The sequence below is a fragment of the Halichoerus grypus genome, chromosome 8, assembly GCF_964656455.1.
Source record: "Halichoerus grypus chromosome 8, mHalGry1.hap1.1, whole genome shotgun sequence".
NCBI classification, from domain to species: domain Eukaryota; kingdom Metazoa; phylum Chordata; class Mammalia; order Carnivora; family Phocidae; genus Halichoerus; species Halichoerus grypus.
This window is the reverse complement of record NC_135719.1, coordinates 9,589,900-9,608,177: the sequence shown is the minus strand read 5'-3', so window position 1 is coordinate 9,608,177 and position 18,278 is coordinate 9,589,900. Positions and strand designations below refer to the sequence as shown.

Here is an 18,278-nt window from a genome sequence, read left to right as displayed (position 1 = left end):
GGTGAGTGGCTTTTAATGAAAGAGCAACTGACCTGAGCCGACATGGATCCCGGGTCCCGTAAAACGGCCGTCGGAAGGTGTCTGACCCTAGGTCAAGGGGGTACTGGTTCTCTGTTCTCACTCTGTGTTCTTGGACCCTGGTGACATTCTTTGTACTTTGTCACAGAAGAATTTGCTAAAACTCACGGTCATATTCGAGATTCAGACAGAAGGGTACTTGAGGAAAAGAATTTTCCAGTTAATGTTCCAGTTACTGTTGTTGTCCGTACCCTGCTGCTACGCTGTGTGTCCACCGTGAGTTACGAGGTGGTTCTGGGAGAGGTGTGCTCACCGATTATGCTCGACCTCTGTTGAGTCCCTGCTGTTCCAGTTAGTCTTGGCAACACCCCTACAAGATATGTTTGCCAGTCCCCATTGTGCAGATGAGAAAGCTGAGGCCCACAAAGGCCACGCGGTCCAGGGTCACATACGTGGAGCATGGCAGAGGCTTCTTCTCCCCTGCTTTCTAAACAGCAGCGTGGGTGCTCCCCTCTCTTTGCCAGTGCTTGTCGAATATTCCAAAGTAAAGACTGTGCTTTGGGTAGAAATAAGGCCCAGAGTCAAATAAATGTTAGCACCCGAGGAGTTTGGTTAGTCCTTTAAGCTGGACAAAGCAGTAACACTGTGTTTGGGGGTGGGAGGTGGGGAGGCAGATTTAGACGAGATCGGGCGCGTTCAGGGTGGTATGGCCGTAGACAGGAGGCAGATTTAGGCTGAAGCCAGAGTTACACCTGATTTATTGGCCCACGGTTAATATGGCAGATATGAAAACTTCCTTCTCTTCACATGCATGAAGCCCCCGGCCAGGCATACTGCTAAGTGCTGGGGGTGCAGAGATTCCTAAAGCAGCATCCCTGCTGTCAGGGAGCCCCCCGTTAGCAAGGAAGACGTACGGAAATGATGGGACGGGACCGCAGGCACGTCTAAAGGACCAAATCCTGCCTGCGAAGCTGACGCATGAGCTGAGTCTAAAGCAGTTACTGCACCAGACGAGAGGAACAGTTAGGGGAAGAGTGAAAGAGGACTTGAGTGTGTGCAATGTCAGTGGGGGGGAGGGTCAGGGCCAAGAGGTGGGGATTTAGCTGGAAAGGCACCAGGGCTTGAACGGCAGCAAGGGAATGATATAATCTGTGAAGAAAATGTCAGTCTAAGTTGTCTTCGTTGGCATTGAAGCCCGTGGGCGAATTGCTTGAGGGAGTAGGGGAGCCACTGGGAGTAGAAAGCAGGACTGGGAGGCTCCTGGGAGAGGGGTGGGTGTGGACGGCAGGGCGGAGCAGGGAGACAGAAGCCCTCCCAGGTCCTCGGCGTGGCCCAGCTGGAGGATGAAGGTGATGTTGGCTGAAGAAGGGATCACACGCCAGAGGGAGGAGGGGGATGGCAAGAACGGAGAAAAGAGCTTTCTGACAAGCCGAGGACAAGACATCTAAGTAGAGCTAGCCACAGGCTGGCGGGACTCTTGGTCTGGCGCTCAGAAAAGCGGGCAGGATTCGGGCTGCTTTGCCTGAGTCACCAGCACATGGGAGGTCACTGAAGCCAGGGGAGGGAATATCCCCAGAAGGATGTGTGTGAGGTGTAGGAGGCCACCCAGGATGGAGCTGAGAGGAGGCCCCAGGTATTACTCCACTGCAGATGGCAGGAAGAGAACCAGTGATGTCCTCCAAGTAAGGGGGGGGGGGACTGGTTTAAAAGGAGAGGGGACCGGTTTAAAAGGAGAGGGGAGGGGTGCCTGGGTGGCTCAGTTGGTTAATTGTCCGGTTCTTGATTTCAGCTCAGGTCATGAGATCGAGTCCCGTGTCAGGCTCCATGCTCAACGCAGAGTGGGCTGGAGATTCTTTCTCTTCCTTTCCATCTGCCCCTCCCCCTGCTCATGTACTGTCTAGATAGATAGATAGATAGATAGATAGATAGATAGAATCTTTAAAAAAAAAAAAAAAAAGGAATCATCCATGCTGGAGAAGATGAAACAGAAGCCTCATTGGATCAGTAATGAAGGGTAGACTTGGAAAGAGCAGATGCAGACGAGAGTGGGTTGAGAAATAAACAGGAGGTAGGGGAGTGGAAACAAAATGCAGGTTTGTTGTGTCAGAAATTCTGATTTTGCCTAGAAAGACGCTGGATGGATTTGCCCCTGCGGTGGAAAGGGGGCTTGGGGGGTGGAGCTGTGTTGTGTGTTGTCCCACCAGTGACCACAAGGTGGCACTCGTGTCCTGGTTCTCTTACTAAACACCAGCCCTTTCTCCATCCTCCCTGCAGAGCAACTTCAGCAGAAGGACCAGCAGATCCTCCTCTTACTGGAAGAGAAGGAGATGATTTTCCGAGACATGACTGAGTGCAGCACCCCCTTGCCGGAGGACTGCTCCCCGACTCAGAGCTCTAGAATCCTCTTCCGCTCCAACACAGAAGAGGCTCTCAAAGGAGGACCTTTAATGAAAAGTGCAATAAATGAGGGTAATTGCCCCTCTTAATCTCTTCCCAAAGTGCTTTATGCACTAACATTACCTACCAAATTTTACTTTTCCATTGTAAAATAAAGTACAGGTACAGAAAACAACCCAAAACGAATATTTTGCTTCATAAATTATTATCAGGGGAACATCCTTGTAACCGCTACCCAGGTCAAGAAATAAGATGTGGCCAGACACCCCAAAGCCCTTTCACACGTTCTGTCCCCATCAAAGCTCCCTCCCTCCTTCCCAAAAGGAACAGGTACTGTGACTTACACGTTTCCATTCAGTTCTATGGCCAGGGTCCTATTTGTAGACACTATAGTCTTGTGTTTTTTTATAGGCCTTTCCAGATTCCTAATTTCCAGGCCTCCCCACCATCCCTTTCTTTTCCACATAATTTATCTTCGAAGAATCTGAGCTTTTTGACCTAGAGTGTCTCTCAGAGTCCAGCTTTTATTCACACAGGGTTTCTGTTCATCTGTCCGCTACGCTAGTTTCTTCAGATTTTGAGCTGGATACGGAGGCTTAATTACTCAGGCTTGATCCCCGTGGTAAGCTGTGTTCTTGGAGTGTTGTGCTCCTTTATCGGAGGCACAAGATAGCTAGCTGTCTCCTTTGTAACATGCAGGAAAAGGAAGATAAAAGGATAGATACTGGATTTTTCCCCCTTTATTTACCAATTATCAGGATAGTGAATTGATCTGTGGTCACCCTCTAAGGGTGACCTGTACTTTTTAGATAGTCTTACAGACTCATGAATTTAAACTTACTTGATGATTTTCAGGTCACTGCAGTGATTATCCATACTAAACATTCAGAATGTCCTCTATTTGCCAACCAGCGCCTCTTTGTTTGGCTTCCAGGTGCTTCTGACCTGACCCCAGGAGTTTCTGAGAGCTTCGTTGCTCTTTGGTATATTAAGATGTTCTAGACTCACTTTGTTCTCTGCCCAGTCTAGAGTCCTTTCTCTAAGGAACTCTTGTATCTTTTAGTGGGAAATGCTGTTTTAAGACCACAATCTGGGCAGCAGGGATGGTCATTGCTGCTGGGTTTTTCGTTTGTCATTTTGGACGTCTGGAGCTCATCCTTTAGTAGCTGTCTCGGGAAAGGCTCATGAGAACACTGCACCCTGTGTCCTTTGCACACTGGTAATAATTTGCGCTGCGTAAAGCTTGGAAGTCTGCTCCGTGGGATGTGAAATCCTTGGTTCACATTTTCTTCCCTCGGGTATCTTAATTGCTCTTAAATAATGTTCTTCCTTTTTTCTGGTGTAAAGCATTCCTGTCAGAGTGCAATCATAGTTTCAGTTCTCCCCCTTGTAAGTCCCATGCTTTCTGCCTAGGCTACTTTTTCAAAATCCAGGTAGTTTTACTAGCATACGCCTTATGTTGGGGTTGTTCTGGGTTGATGTTCTCAAGGTCACAGCATTCTAATTTGATGTGGTTTCAGAGTTTTCCGATTTCAGAAAAGTATTCTTAAATTATAGCTTTTAGTATTTTTCTCTGCCCTTGTTTGGATTCTCTTCTTCAAGAACTCCCGTGATCTGCATGCTGGACCCCCTCTGCCTGTCCTCCGTACGCGTTGCTCTCCTCACGCTTTGTATCTCTTCATCTTTTTCATGTTTAAGTATTCTTCCTTCCACCTTCTGGTAAGTCATTTTCTGTTGGGTTTATTTTGCTCATATGATCTAGTTTTCCTCTCTAAAATGATAATTTCTCTTTGTTTCCACTCCTTGGCATCTGTGTTTCCCGATTCTACTCTGGGTTCCTCCATGGCCGTGTCCTCCCCTTGCAGTAAGTAGCCCGTCCACTTCATGGACACGTCTCTCTGAGGTGCTGTTATCCCACGCGGGGAGCCATGCCCCTCGTTCTTTCTCTCGCTCTTTTTCCTTAGTGTTGTGTGGGGTTTGACTTGGATGTTTCCCAGTTGCTCATTTTTACATGAAATAAGTTTCCTAAGTTTTTAGGTTCAGATATCTTTTCTCACTTCACAGGACTCTCTGATTGTTTCCATGGAGTGTTTTGTTTTGTGTTTTTTTTTTTTTTAATACGATGGCTTATCTTCCGAGATTCCCTGCCTCTGTTTCCCTCCATTCCATCTGGCCTCCTCTGTTGCTCCTCTCCAGCTCAAATTTCATTCCACTTTTAGCACTTTCTCCTTTCTGGGGGACACTGCTCTAGAAAAGAAGCCTCGCTGGTCAGATTTGAGAATTCCAATCCTTACACTCCTCTGGTCCCTTGAACTTACTTTGTCAGCGGGAAAAACCCTGCTGGTTTTAGCGCTGCTCTCAAATTGGCCCATCTTACTTCCTAGGGAATTCTTTTTGGCTACTTTGGGTCTGACTCTAGAAGGCCCTGCCCCTTCCAGTAAATTACTCTGTCTCCCCGTGCCCTTTCAAATTTCCTAGACTGGCTCATGTAAATAAGGCTGAAGGCTTCATCTGTGAATTCCCAATAGAATCCAGTTACAACTCATATCCTGAGCTGAGACCTTTCTCTGAGCAAGGGAAGTCACCTAGTCACTCTGGAATTTTCTGATCATGCTCCCTGTGCATGTTGTGTATTTACCATGAGATTTTCCTTTTCTCGGTGGAAATGAAATGTCACTTTTGCATATTTCCTTTTTTCCAGTGGAGATCCTTCAAGGTTTGGTGAGTGGAAGCCTGGGAGGCACGCTTGGGCAGGCTGTCAGTAGCCCTGTTGAGCAAGAAGGCATGGTTGGTCCTGTTTCCTTGCCCCGGAGAGCAGAGACCTTTGGAGGATTTGACAGCCACCAGATGAATGCTTCAAAAGGTAGGTGATTTAGGGGCTCCTGGCTGGCTTCATCTGCAGAGCATGCGACTCTTGATCTCAGGGCCATGAGTTCGAGCCCCACGTTGGGCCTAGGGCTTACTTTAAAAAAAAAAAGTAAATGATTTAGAACCCATACTTATGTAGGTGACCCTTGACTGTCACACACAACCAAGAATGAGCTCATATTCTGGTAGCCACATCTCCTCTGTCCCATTCAGTCAGTAGAAGTTTTAGCGAAAGCCCATTGAGTAGTTAGCTGCTAAAACACTCAAGAACCTCTATCAGTGTCACGCTTATTTTGAGTAATAAAAAGCAATTTCCTGGGATCTCAGCTAAGCTGTGGCCAAAGAAGTAATAATACTCGTTTTTCCTTTCTGCTTCTAATTCTTCTGCGGCCATAAAATTCTTAGTAATCACTGAGCTGCCCCCAGGTGGCTTCCCCCTTTCTGGCATTAATAAGATGCAGGAATACCATATCCCTAAACTATATATATTGTATTCTTTTCTTGGCTAATCTGTTCCACAACTTAAAAAAACAAAACAAAACAAAAAAAACCTTGTTTGTTTCAGGAGGTGAGAAGGAAGAGGGGGAGGATGGCCAAGATCTGAGGAGAACCGAATCCGATAGTGGTCTGAAAAAGGTACTTTTCTAAAACCTCTACATCCATAATCTTTGCAATTAGTCCCCTTGGATCTTGTTTTGGATGCCTGACTTGCTGTCATTTCCTACTTTGAGAGGAAAGCACATTTTGAAACAAACCCTACAATTAGAGTCCCATGTTCCTAGCCGTTAGGCCTCTCGGGCTAGAACCCCCTGCTTACAGTCCTGGCTCCCCTGCCCCTCGGCATTAAGAGCTTTGGGTCAGTGACCCACACCAGCCTGGACTCTCTAAGGGCTTCCGCTAAGTCCAGCCTCAAACCTTCATTACCCTACAGCGGGAGGCTGTGGTGGGAAAGAACGAAAATGGGAAGCCCAAGCGTAATTGAGACACACATTAAATATTTTTGCCTCAGGATCTTCTTCCTTTTTTTTTTTTTAAATGCATGTTTTTTGTTTTATAGGGTGGAAATGCTAACGTGGTATTTATGCTTAAAAGAAACAGTGAGGTAAGGGCATTATGAGCTATGTGTAAGAATAGGATTTTGTCATAATCGCTAGGCTAGGAATGCTCATCTGTGTTTTGCTGTTACGAACAAGCTGACTCCTGGCTTCCATCTGTACACTTAGTGGTGGGGTCGCCACTTTCCTTACCTTGCTCTTTCCCTGGCCCCCGGGGCATCATCCTGGAATTGCGCCAGACCGTGGCCTAGTAACATGGCCTCGGCGTCTCTGTCCCCGAGAAGCAGGCCTCTTGCTTTCTGGGAACACGCGCTGCCACGCCTGCTTGCCTGGCACACGAGCCTGGCGCCAAAAGCCACAAGTGTGGGCCGTGGCACCTCAACTTGTGGGCCACTCTGCGTGGTAATAGCCTATCCTGCAAGGACTCAGATTGCGTTTTCTTCTTTGAGCGCTGTGCGTCACTCAGAAAGCAGCCTTGGTGTCCCTCTCGGAGAGCAGGCTCTGAGGGGTCTCCCTCCCCTGCCTCCGTTCAGTTCTGCTGACCCTGCCGGGGAACTGCGCCTCGCCCGCTCGCGTCCCTGCTCCTGTCTCCTGGCTGGCAGCCCCTGTTCCCCAGGCCACCCCCCTCTCCAGACTCGTGTGGCTCGGAGCGCCCGCATGTGTGTGCTTAGATACAGGACAGTGGCTTGTGGGGCGTCCCTCTCAGGATGCCATTGTGTTTCTTCTTGCTTTTAACGTAATATCTTAAGTCCCTGAGGAGCTTTGTTTTAAAATTTTTAATTAAAGGGAACTGTCCCCTTTTGCCCCCTAAGACGCAGAAGGGTATTTTTCGTTGGTTGGCATTGCGGTGTAAACACTGCATTCTGAGGGCAGCCCCCTCAGTGTGTTTGCCTCAAACGAAATAAACTTACTCTCACACAGACTGGTACTCTCTGTATCTCCCGCTCGAATGAAATTTCGCCTGTATTTTTCTGTTCGGTGACTTTTCGCCCATATATTTCGTGCCAAGGGTCAGGAAAGAAAGTACCAGACCAGGGCTTTTCAGGCATTCCAGCGTGGATAACACACTGCGGACGCCCAGCCGCAGCCCGCTGGTCTTTGGTGACCTCTCTCTGTTTATTAAGAATATTAATATTCTTAATTAATATTAAGAATAAACTGAAAAGAGGAGTAAAAAGTGTGTTCTCAGAAGAGCTAAGCCTGATAATTAGGTTTTTTGTGTTCTAAGTACAGTTGAATAACATGGGTTTGAACTGCAAGGGTCTACTTAATATGCAAGTTTTTTTCAATAAATATAGTGCAGTACTGTAAATGTGTTTTTCTTACCGTTTTTAGTAACATCTCTTTAGCCTACTTTTATAAGAATACAGCATATAATACATATAACATATAAAGATATGTGTTAATCGACTGTGTCAATGGGTAAGACTTCAGGTCAACAGTAGGCTATTTGTAAAGTTTTTGGAGACTCAGAAATTATACATGGATTTTCTACTGTGCAAGGGAGTTGGTGCCCCAAGCCATACGTTGTTCACGGGTTACTTGTATTATAAAACGAATATGTGGTCATGGAAGAAAGTTTGAAAAATGTTCAAAAACAAAAACAAAACAAAAAAATGAGTAAAATAATCCCACCACTGAGGAATAACTACTGTTAAATGTTGGGTGTTTGTATTTCCACACAACATAGATTTATGTGTCTAAGTTTGCGTGAGTGTGAATAGTACAAAAATAGTTTTGTGTCATTTATATCCATGCCCCCTGGAGCTTCATGTCCTTTTTTCTCTTAACACATTCGAAGCATTTCCCCAGGGCCTTGTGTGCACAAGCATGCTCTTTAACAGCTGCACGTTGCTCTGTCATGTGCCATGGTTTAGTTCATTCTTCCTCTACATCTTCGCATGGGATCTGGTGCAGCAGTAACAGCCCAGTGCAGCGCCTCTGCGCTCTAGAAAGAACTGCGTGAGGCGCACACCCCTTCCCTCCATACAAGGCCATTCTTGCTTTCACCAGCATTGGGAACGGTCTGTTTTTAACTGATGTTTTGTTGGTTTCATGAGTGCAAGTGGTATTTTATTTTTCATCTATTTGATTTCAAATAAAGGTGAATCATTTTTAATAGGTCATGTAATTGGCCATTTATATTCTTCTTTTGCAAACTGGTTTCTGTTGCCTTTTTGCTTCCTAGGGTATTCATTTCTCGTTGATCCATGGGAGCCTCTTTTTTTTTTTTTTTTTTTTTTTAAGTGGAGGGGTTTTTCCTTTGGCTTTCTGTTCAAAGTGTCCCTGCATTTTATATTTTAATTTTACGTTTCACACAGTGGCAGGTGAAAGTACATCTGTGGCTGCTTGCCTTGCTTCTTCAAAAAGCCTTCTTTGTTTCACGATCAGAAGAGACATTCTCATATTTTCCACAACTCTCTTGTGGTTCTTTTTTTTTACACTTAACATTTTAATCTGTTTGAATATGTTTTGTGTGAGCCAGGATCCCAACTTAATTTTTCCCAAAGATTTAGCCCATTTTCTCAGCAATTTGTTCAATATTCTTTCCTTCCCCATTGATTTAGGAACACTACTTATATGCTGAATTCCTGTGATTTGCTCTGTGCTTTCTGTTGTTATGCACACCATTTTTGCACCAGTCATTTTAGAGAGTTGGAGCTTTATCATGCCTTTAATGGGTGCTGATGGCCCTCCTGCACAGTTGTTCCGTTTGCTTGATCTTGTGTTGTATCTCTTGGCCATCTGTACCTGCTTATTCTTTTCGGTGCTTTCCGTCTGGAAACACTCCATTCAGACGCAGGCCCCTTGCTGTGTGTGTAGTGGGTTATGCTCAAGACGTGACACGGTGTAGTGGGTTCCGAGACTCCGTCCTGAGGTGATATTTCCGTTGCTTCCTTTTGCAGCAGGTTGTCCAGAGTGTCGTTCATCTCCACGAACTCCTCAGCACGCTGCAGGTACGGGCCTTTGTCTTTCACCCCTTCACTTACTTGTTTTAAGAGAAACCGTAAGGGTATTGTTGGCCTGGACCTTTAAGGCCTGTGAGCAGCTCGTGGGTAAAATGGGGCCCTCCGTCAAGACAAGACTGGCTGTCATGATGAGAAAGGGTACAAAACGCAGTGCTTAGAGTGTCATTGGCCTCGTAATACAGAACTGAGGAATGACTGATGAATTGATGATGGTCGACTATATGCAGGTGCTCTTGGTAACCCTAGCACAGAGCCCATGGCTAATTTGGGTGCTTTATTTAGCATGATTGTAAGTTTTCATATCTCCGTGTAGTGTGTGGATAGGGAGGTCCTCCCCCGAATAACTGCTGTTTAGCACTTTCTGGGAATTATCCTTAAAATCTGCGCACTTCCTTTCTCGAAGCTGTAAGAGCTCCAATTCCTACCTCGTCCCACCTCCAGAACACACACAGCCCCCACCCCGGGCAGTGTCAACAGCGTGTGAGCAAGTGTGACAAGACTCCGGGTCCCCACACAGTTGACATTCTGTGGGCTGAGTGCCCCCGGGGGGCGGGCACTGACTCCAAGGCTATAGTGGAGCGCTGGGACCAGACCCGCCTGAAAGTGAGGGGAGAGCTGTGCTGTCCCTGGGCGGGGGCGGGCCGGACCGGCGGCACCTCCCTCCCCCGCGTGTCCCCCCCCAGGGCGTGGTGCTGCAGCAGGACAGCTACATCGAGGACCAGAGGCTGCTGCTGGCCGAGCGCGTGCTCGCGCGGAGCTCGTCGCGCCCCAGCTCCCTGGTGGAGCAGGAGAAGCAGCGCAGCCTGGAGAAGCAGCGCCAGGACCTGGCCAACCTGCAGAGGCAGCAGGCGCAGCACCAGGAGGAGAAGCGGCGGCGCGAGCGCGAGTGGGAGGCCCGCGAGAGGGCGCTGCAGGAGCACGAGGCCCGGCTGGCGCAGCGCGAGCAGGACGTGCGGCGCGGCCAGCAGGACCTGGAGCGCGAGCGCGACGAGCTGCAGCACCGGAAGGGCGCCTACCAGTGCGACCTGGAGAGGCTGCGCGCCGCGCAGAAGCAGCTCGAGCGGGAGCAGGAGCAGCTGAGGCGCGACGCCGAGCGCCTCAGCCAGAGGCAGGCGGAGCACGACGCCTGTCAGGTGAGGGCGTCCGCCCCGAGCGTGCGGGCAACGGGAGCCCGCGTCCTGAGCGTCCTGAGCGCGGGGCGGCGGGCGGGGGCCCCGTGGGCATTCGGGTGGGGTCTTCCGTGGGCATTCGGGAACACGGACGCCCGTGGCCGGCCGGCCCGCCGTGGACACTGTCCCGTGGTGCCGTGTGTCTGACTGACTGACTGACTGACGGACGGACGGACGGACCTGGGACCCGGAGAGGAAGCTCAGGCAGCATCTTCCAGAGGGCGGGTCCGCTGTAAGGAGGGAGCGGGTGGGCTCCAGCCCAGGCCGGTAACTCAGCAGCGCTCCCGCCGCAGCAGCCCCACGCCGGCCCGGCCGATCGCACGCGGCTCCTCCCTCTCTGGTTTCACCTCCGGCTCCCATAGCCCCTCGGCCGAATAGTCTGCACAGCCCTGTGTGCAGCCGTGTTCACACAGGCAGCTCTCCGTCTCTCAGGGGAGCGGGTGGGAGTTCTTCCCCGAGCTGCCTCATGGGAGGTGCTCGTCGTTCTTCATGGTGCTGACATTACGCCGTGTAGTGAAAACAGGAATGGTGTCCAGGGTGGTATTGGTAGCGCCTTCCCGGGTACTGCGTGGGGCGGGCTGCTCAGGAGTCCTGAGCCCTCTGTAGCGAGGGCCGCGGCACCCGGGGGGTGGGTGCGCACCGGGCTGACGGCCCCACTGTTGACTCAGCACGTAGCGGGCACTGGGTGCCGCCGCCCCGACTTAGAGCCGCGTGTTTTGACCGTGTGCAGGCGTCACATCAGCACAGCAGGCTGCTGAGGATCCCGTCCTTCCTTCCGAATCCTGAGGAGCCCCCCTTGCCATCTGCACCGTCGGTCGCCAAGTCAGGATGCCCGGACTCGGAACTCTCGGTGTCCCCAAAAAGGAACAGCCTCTCTCGGACACACAAAGATAAGGGGCCTTTTCACATACTGAGTTCCGCCGGCCAGACCAGCAAAGTGCCAGAGGGTCAGAGCCAGACCCCCGTGCCCGCCTCCGCCTCCACCCGCCTGTTTGGGTTGGCTAAGCCAAAGGAGAAGAAGGAGAAAAAGAAGAACAAAAAAGGCAGCCGCTCGCAGCCTGGTGGTGAGTGACACACGCCAGTCTCCCTACGGCCGTGTTGCTCCTGGACCCTGAAGGGGGGCAGGCTTAAGCCGAGGGTCCATCCGACTGTGTCAGAGCCGCGCCACCGTCCCCCCAAGCCCACGTGCTCTGCCTCTGGAGGGCTGCCTGGACTCCCACTAGGAACACGGACCCCCCGGGCATCTCGGACCCTCTGTGTGCACGCGGGTGCCAAGGAGAGCGCGCAGGTCTCCGTGTGGGGGCGTCTGTTGTTACCCAGCTGAGGGCCTGAAACTCACTGAGTGAAGACTAAAGTCTTCCCTGCTTTTCTGTAGGCCTAGTCCAGTCATCAGCATAACTGGTACTGGGTGAGCATCTCCCAAGGTCTGACTAATCCCGCAGGTGGCTGTGTGAAGCAGGTGATGCCACGCTCGTGATGAAACCCCACTCACCGCGGCTCCCCGTTTACGCAGCCCTTTCCCCTGAGTCCTCCCTCTGTTCCTTCTCCTTAGGATTGCTCCCTCCCATCTCTGTGGGAGATCAGAGAGAAGTTTCTGTCTCTGGGCCTGTTTGTGGACAGGAGGTCCAGTGCTTTGTCAAGTTAAAGGGACCAGGGGACAGCAAAGGGTGTCAGGACCTCATCTACCAAACCCGTCAGGGAGCCCCAGTGGGGGGAGGCCGCCGCTGTGGCATCCCAGGAGACTCGGGTTGAGGAGGAAGGGAAGAGAAGGGAGTTCAATGAAGAGAGCAGGTTTTTTTTGAAGTTCTTTCTCCTTGGTTTCCCCTTTCCCAGATGGCCCCCCGTCAGAAGTGCCCGCGGAGGGTGAAGAGATCTTCTGCTGACCCTGCCCTCTGCCATGACCACTGCCTCCTGTCCAGCCCCGCCTCTCCTGCTGTTCCTGGGTGTGGTCTCTTACCTTGGACACCCGGGCTGCCCCAGGTCCTGGACCAGAGGGACAAATGGTCTCGAATGTCAGGGTGGGCAGGAGACCCGGGATTGGCGGCTGTCCACGGCTCCTGGCTCGGGGCGGCCCTACTGAGGATGTTACACTGAAAGTCGGTGGCCCCAGAAGTCAGGCGATGGTTTTGGACGTGTCAGGAATCTCTGAAGGCTGAAAGAAGTTTCTAAATAAGGTCTGAAATTCTACCTGCCTTTTATTTGAGGGACACAAGCAACAGTCAGACAGCAGATAGTTTGGATTTGGTCTGTGTACATAGTTACCTGTCTGCATATACGTGTGGGGCGTGCAGAATTGGGCGCCGTCTGCAGCAGGGGCCTGGTCGGCTTGGCGCAAGAGGGGCCCCCCGGCCCTGCTCCGGGAGCACGCGGGCGCTCGGCACGTCCCCCCCCGTCCTCCAAGGCAGTTTTCCTGTCACCCTCTCCCGTGCACACCTCCCCTCTTTCTGCATGTATTTCTCATTTCATTTTAGAAGCGCTGGCAAGCATTTGTGAAAACCAGTGAGAGAAGGCATGATGTGTTCAAAAAACATATATATACACACACACAAACATATGTGTATGTATATACATATCTGTACCATCTTGATTTTGGTGTTCGTCATTAAAAAAAAAAATCTAATTTTAACATGAAATCCAAAGAAATCATAGACTGCCTTTCCAAGATGTTTGCCCACATACTCTGGGCACAGATGCAGTCTCCTTGTCCTTACTCCTGCATTGTGCCACTTTCTGGTTGTCACTGACCCCCGGCCTCCTGGCACCATCCCAGGGGAAGCCGCTGCTCCACAGCAAGGTTTTCCCCAACCCTGCACTAGGACAGGGCCCCCGGCCCCTCTGTCATTTTTGCACCAGGAAAGCCCGAGAGGGAGCTGGCCCAGGTGTGGCTGGGAAACGTGCTCATTCGGTATCAGGAGGCCAGGGCAGAATTTGATTTCTTAACCCATTTTCCAGATCTAAAAGTCTGTTGGTTATCGTACCCCACCCCCTTGAAGGTGCCAGATGCGGCCTGCTTTCTCTGCGCTTCCCCGCACTGTTGGTGATCTGTTTTGCTTGAGGCTCGTGAGCAGCTGCTGGGAGCAGGATGGTCCGTGGAGTTCTCTGAGGCCCCCTCTCCTTGCTGGACTCACTGCTCCCTGTGAGGGGAGACCCTGGAGAAGTCTGTGCTTTCGGTGTGCCCTTCATTCCTGCTTCTCGCCCCTCAGGAGCGTGGGTCTTTGAACATACTTTTTAGAAAAACGAAATCTGTAACTTGGTGCTTGTTGATGAATTGCAAGCTGGCCTTGCAGATGGAGATATTTATCTTTCAGTTTATTTGAAAGAGGTCTGGTTTAAAATTTTTAGCTTAGATTTGTTTATTTATTTGTGTGTGTGTGTGTGTTTTAAGCCCTACGGTTTCAACTGTCTGATCTGTGCAGAACGTGACCAGCCACAGAGCTGCTCCCTCCTCAGTGCCTGTCAAAGTGCGTGAGGGCCCAAAGGAAAATGAAAGGGGGATCCATTCCCTTCCTCCCCTCCCCCTACCTCCTCCTTCCATCAAGGGATGTCGTCTTCCTTGTGTGAGAGTTGAGAAACTTGCCACCTGTGAGTTACGCTCACCTGTTTGTCACGGAGATTTCTTAGCCTTCAGAAACACTTTAAGAACAAGACTAGCTAAGCTAATCATCTTTTGAACCTTGGTGTAAGCCCCCCTCCCCCCCGAACCCTAAACAGGGAAAAGAGCGGTTACTTCCTCGCTTGGGCCACACAGCCACGTCTGCGCTGATTTTCCTCAGATGCGCGTGGGGCCCGGCTGTCTGTTCTTGTCACCAACTCGAGCTCCCCTCTGGGCTCGCCGTCCCACGAGACGTGGGTTGCTGGAGGGAATGGCACCGGGGAAGGAAGCCCCCATCCTCCTTCCTCGGTGTCGACGTAGGCCAGGCCACCCTGTCCCTGGAGCCTGCACCAGGAAGCGCGGGGTGCTGACGAGCTGGGCCCTCTTCTCTCTAACAAAACGCTGTGGACCCCGAGTTTCTGTCCATGGCTGCCCAGCCTGATGGCAATTTGAAAGTGTCTCTTACTCCCAGCTAGCTCTAAGGTTGAAGTTACTTTGGTGGTGGTGGTTAAATGGAGGCTGCACCGGCACCCACCCCCAGTCACTTAGCTCGGGCAGGTTCTGGTTGGACAAGTGTAGAATCAGACTTGGAAAGTAGCCTCCTGCCTCCACCCCACTGCCCACCGTCATCCAAAGTCGAGTCTGCAGTGCAGAGAGACAACTGCTTATTAAGAGCCGCGCTTTGACATGTCTTCCTCCCCCTCCCCCCCCCCCCCCCCGGAAACTGATCGCCGGGGACTTCTTTGTCGTGCTTGGAGAACTATCTGGGTTGTTGCTGCTTGTGCTTGTGACCTTGAGAACCGCTCTGGTTCCAGAGGCAGTTCCCTGTTGTGTCCTCCAGCAAGCTCAAGAAAGCAGATGCCGGGCGTTGTGGTTAAGTTTTGGGGGGACAGAGAGAGATACCAGCCAGAGTCCCCAGATTTTCAGAGTCTACTGAAGTTCCTGGAAGGAGGCTCAAAAATTCTCTCAAAAATGCCATCATCTCAGAAGTTGTCATCCCAGTTGGGTGACGTGCACTTTAAATGCTTTCATCTGTCGGCTTCATTTTTGAGACAATCAGCTATGTGAACTGTTTTCTTCTTTGAAAACGGAGAGGGTTAAAAACATGCAAATTGCCATAATTCAGCCTTTGCCAACATTCCATTCTCTACCCCCACGAGAGCGATCTGTGGGGAAGAAGTCCTTATCAAGATTTTTTTATTTTTTTGAAAAGGTACGAATCCTACCTTTCTCCCTCTTATGTCTCAGGGTAGCACCACTAAAGTTGTCTTTTTGAGAATAGTTCTCCCTTATTCTCTTCCCGAGCCCCTAGTAGCAGTAAGCACAAATTTTCAAGACCCTTGGGGTTTGTTGTCCCTTTCCTAGGAGGGGGGCAGGTATGGGGGTGCAGGGGTTTGATAAAGTAAGCTCCGCCTTAAGTGAAGGGCAGAACCATACCTTAGAGGCCAGGACTTGATCCAGAAGTTGCTGTTCACAGAAGTACCTGATATTTCATTGCTTGGTCTCTCAGTGGCTTTTCCATGGCCAGTTCTTTCTTCCCGAGGATTTTGGTATTTGTCCGGGAGGGTGTGGGGAGGTTGCAGTCCACTCCAGTGTTGATGGGTGACTGGTTGTGCCCAGGCCAGCCGAGCCCTGGGAGGAACGGAGACACTGTTCGGGTGAGTGGGCCTCAGTGGCCGTCCACAGGGTGGCTTGGAGGGGACGCCAGACTCTGCCAGAGGGGATCAACCCCCCGCCCCCCAGGCTTGGACGCCCTTGGACTGTGGAAGCCCGGAACCAGCCCTGTAGGTTAGACGGCACGTGTGCCCTGCCCGCCCGCCTTCCATCCAGACACACGCATGCCGGTGGTGCTGGGCCCCGCCCCCGACAGCAGAGACAGAGGGAAGGGCGAAGAGTTTGTTGTGGTTTGTGTCTTCATTTGTCTTCCAGTGTAGCCTGACATTCCTAGTTACCCAGAGCTTTGGAATCTGCTTGCTGGCCAGGTTTCAAAGTGAAAAGTATTTTAATGCTGCCATAAAAGTAAAAACAAAAAGGAAGGGAAAAACAAAGGCTTCTGTCCTTGTACCCCTCTAATTTAATTTGTCAAAAGATAGACAGGCCTTGAATTAACTCTCCATCTCGCTAAGGTTGAAAGCCGGGCAAACCCAGCTGGCGAATGCCCTCCGGCCCCAGACCATGAGCCCGGCCTGTGCTGGGGGCTCCTCGCTGCCTCGAAGCAGAGCGCGCTGCCTCTTCACCCCAGATATTCACCCACCTTGAGCTCTCCTGCCTTTTGCAGCCACCCGCCTGGGGCCCGCCCGGTCAGCTTGCCCACAGTCACGGTTCAGCCTGTGGTTTTCTGTGTTCCTTGCCCGCTGGGGGCGCGGGGAGACGCCCGGACCTGCAGGAGGGCAATTACCGTACACCTTATACCTCTGCTTTTGTGGTTTTCAAATGCTAGACGAACATTTCTGTGCTAAATTCTTTTAAATAAAAAGGGGTTAAAACTCAGATGCTGTATATTAATTTGTAATTATGTATAAAGTAAAGCAGTTTTAAACTGTAAAAAAATTTTTTCAGTGTGTTTTCTGGGATTTTGCCACAACATACTGGCTTTGTATTTTATTTATCTTCCTTTCTAGTTATTGGCTTCAGACTCTACTTGTAAAGTCCCCTCCACCCTTTCAAAAAATAAATGTCCTCTAAGTCTCGATTGTTGCCGTGTTGTATTCTATCCCCATGGGCTTCCTGGAGGGCATCCCAAGATACTCTGGGCTCCTGGTAAAGGGGTACCCCCCCACTCCAAGAAGAGCCCTTTCCCCAAAGAGAACTTCTGTTTCTAATGTACCTCTGGGAACAGGAGTCAGGAAGAGTCTGTAAGCACTCAGTGGCTCCTCGGAGACATCTTCCTGGGGCCCAGATGCAAAACCGGGGGGTGACTGGCCAGCCCTGAAGTCATGGGATTTGTGCCTGGAATCAAAACTATTTTCAGGCAGATCAGTGCAGTAAAATCATCCTTTGCTAAAGATTCTACTCTGTAAAAAGAATTGATGTTAGTTTGCCTTCCTTTGACAACTTTCTCCGCCCATATGACCCCCCCCACCCAGGAAGAGGACTTTGGGGGACACTGGTGGAATAGGAGGACCCTAAGCTCACCTCGTCCCACAGACACGACTAGGTAACACTCACATCAGTGCAAACAAGCCAAAGACTGACTCTACAACTAAATGTAGAAATGAGGCCTTATCAAAGAGGGGAGGAAAGGGAGAGACACTGTGGGGAGCTAAACAGATCACAGCCCTCCATGGGAGGGAGGGAACAGGGCCCAGAAGAGGGGAGAAAAACAGATCATCGCACCGGGGAGCCTGCACAGGGAGGACGAATCCCCATTACATTTTGCTTTGAAAACCGGAAGGGCTGAATTTCACAAGTTCTTAGAACCAGTGGGACTTAAAACCTGGAACCTTAAAAATCAGCTGGCTTGGCTCTGGGAGTCTGGATGGCAATAGGAACCTGAGTCCCCACCCTTAAAGAGACAGCATGACAAACAGCCCAGGGAGACACAGTATAGAAACAGCAGTTTGAAAACCACCTGGGACATACAGGAGGGAGGGTTATTTACTAACCTCAGAGCACGTGCAGGAAGGGGCAGAGATCATCGGGAGACTCCTCCAGGACCTGGCAGATGCCCTTTCCCTCCTCTGCCCCCCAGCATCAACACACAGCCACCTGCAGGAACCAGGGAGCTGATCTTCACTGCCCAACTTGCGAACACCTCACCCCACTCCCTGCCCTTTGGCAGATCCACCCCCTCCAGCCAGGCCTGCCTCAGTCCTGGCGCTGCAGGTCCCCTCCCCCAGAAGGCTGCAAGAACCTTGCCAACACTTCATGTCCTATCCCCATGCACTTTGCAGATCCGTCCCTTCCAACCTGGCCAGCCTTGGTCCCCGTGGCTGCAGGCCCCCTCCCACAGAGGACTGGCATGCGAACCTTGCTAACGCTGCACATCCTGCCCAGCACACTTTGTAGATCCACGCCCGCCAATACACTCTTGGCAGGAGCCCACCCACAGCAGAGCCACAAGCCACAGTGTGCAGGCAGCCCTGACCTGAGCCAGCACCGCTCCAAAGAGACTCCTGCTCCAGGGAGAGGGAAAGACAACCATACACACCAGTCAGACCGCAGCCCCAGCAGTGGGCTGGGGACAGACATCTGGGCTGACTACAGGCCC

General features: G+C 51.0%; 1 protein-coding gene across 14 annotated transcripts in view; it reads left to right on the top strand.

Annotated features, from left to right (window-relative positions):
* AKAP13 (A-kinase anchoring protein 13) overlaps nucleotides 1-16,758 on the top strand; it is a 322,213-nt gene extending 305,455 nt beyond the window's left edge. For 13 of the 14 annotated variants that reach the window (XM_078078910.1, XM_078078916.1, XM_078078917.1 and 10 more), the window contains 8 exons: nucleotides 2,293-2,487; nucleotides 5,117-5,278; nucleotides 5,849-5,919; nucleotides 6,341-6,385; nucleotides 9,245-9,295; nucleotides 9,991-10,440; nucleotides 11,207-11,540; nucleotides 12,310-16,758. In XM_078078910.1, the coding sequence (XP_077935036.1) occupies nucleotides 2,293-2,487; nucleotides 5,117-5,278; nucleotides 5,849-5,919; nucleotides 6,341-6,385; nucleotides 9,245-9,295; nucleotides 9,991-10,440; nucleotides 11,207-11,540; nucleotides 12,310-12,359 (1,358 nt within the window). In that variant the 3' untranslated portion in view covers nucleotides 12,360-16,758. The remainder of the gene's footprint in view (nucleotides 1-2,292; nucleotides 2,488-5,116; nucleotides 5,279-5,848; nucleotides 5,920-6,340; nucleotides 6,386-9,244; nucleotides 9,296-9,990; nucleotides 10,441-11,206; nucleotides 11,541-12,309) is intronic. The other variant, XM_078078912.1, reaches the window with a different exon arrangement.
* Nucleotides 16,759-18,278: the final 1,520 nt, after the last annotated feature.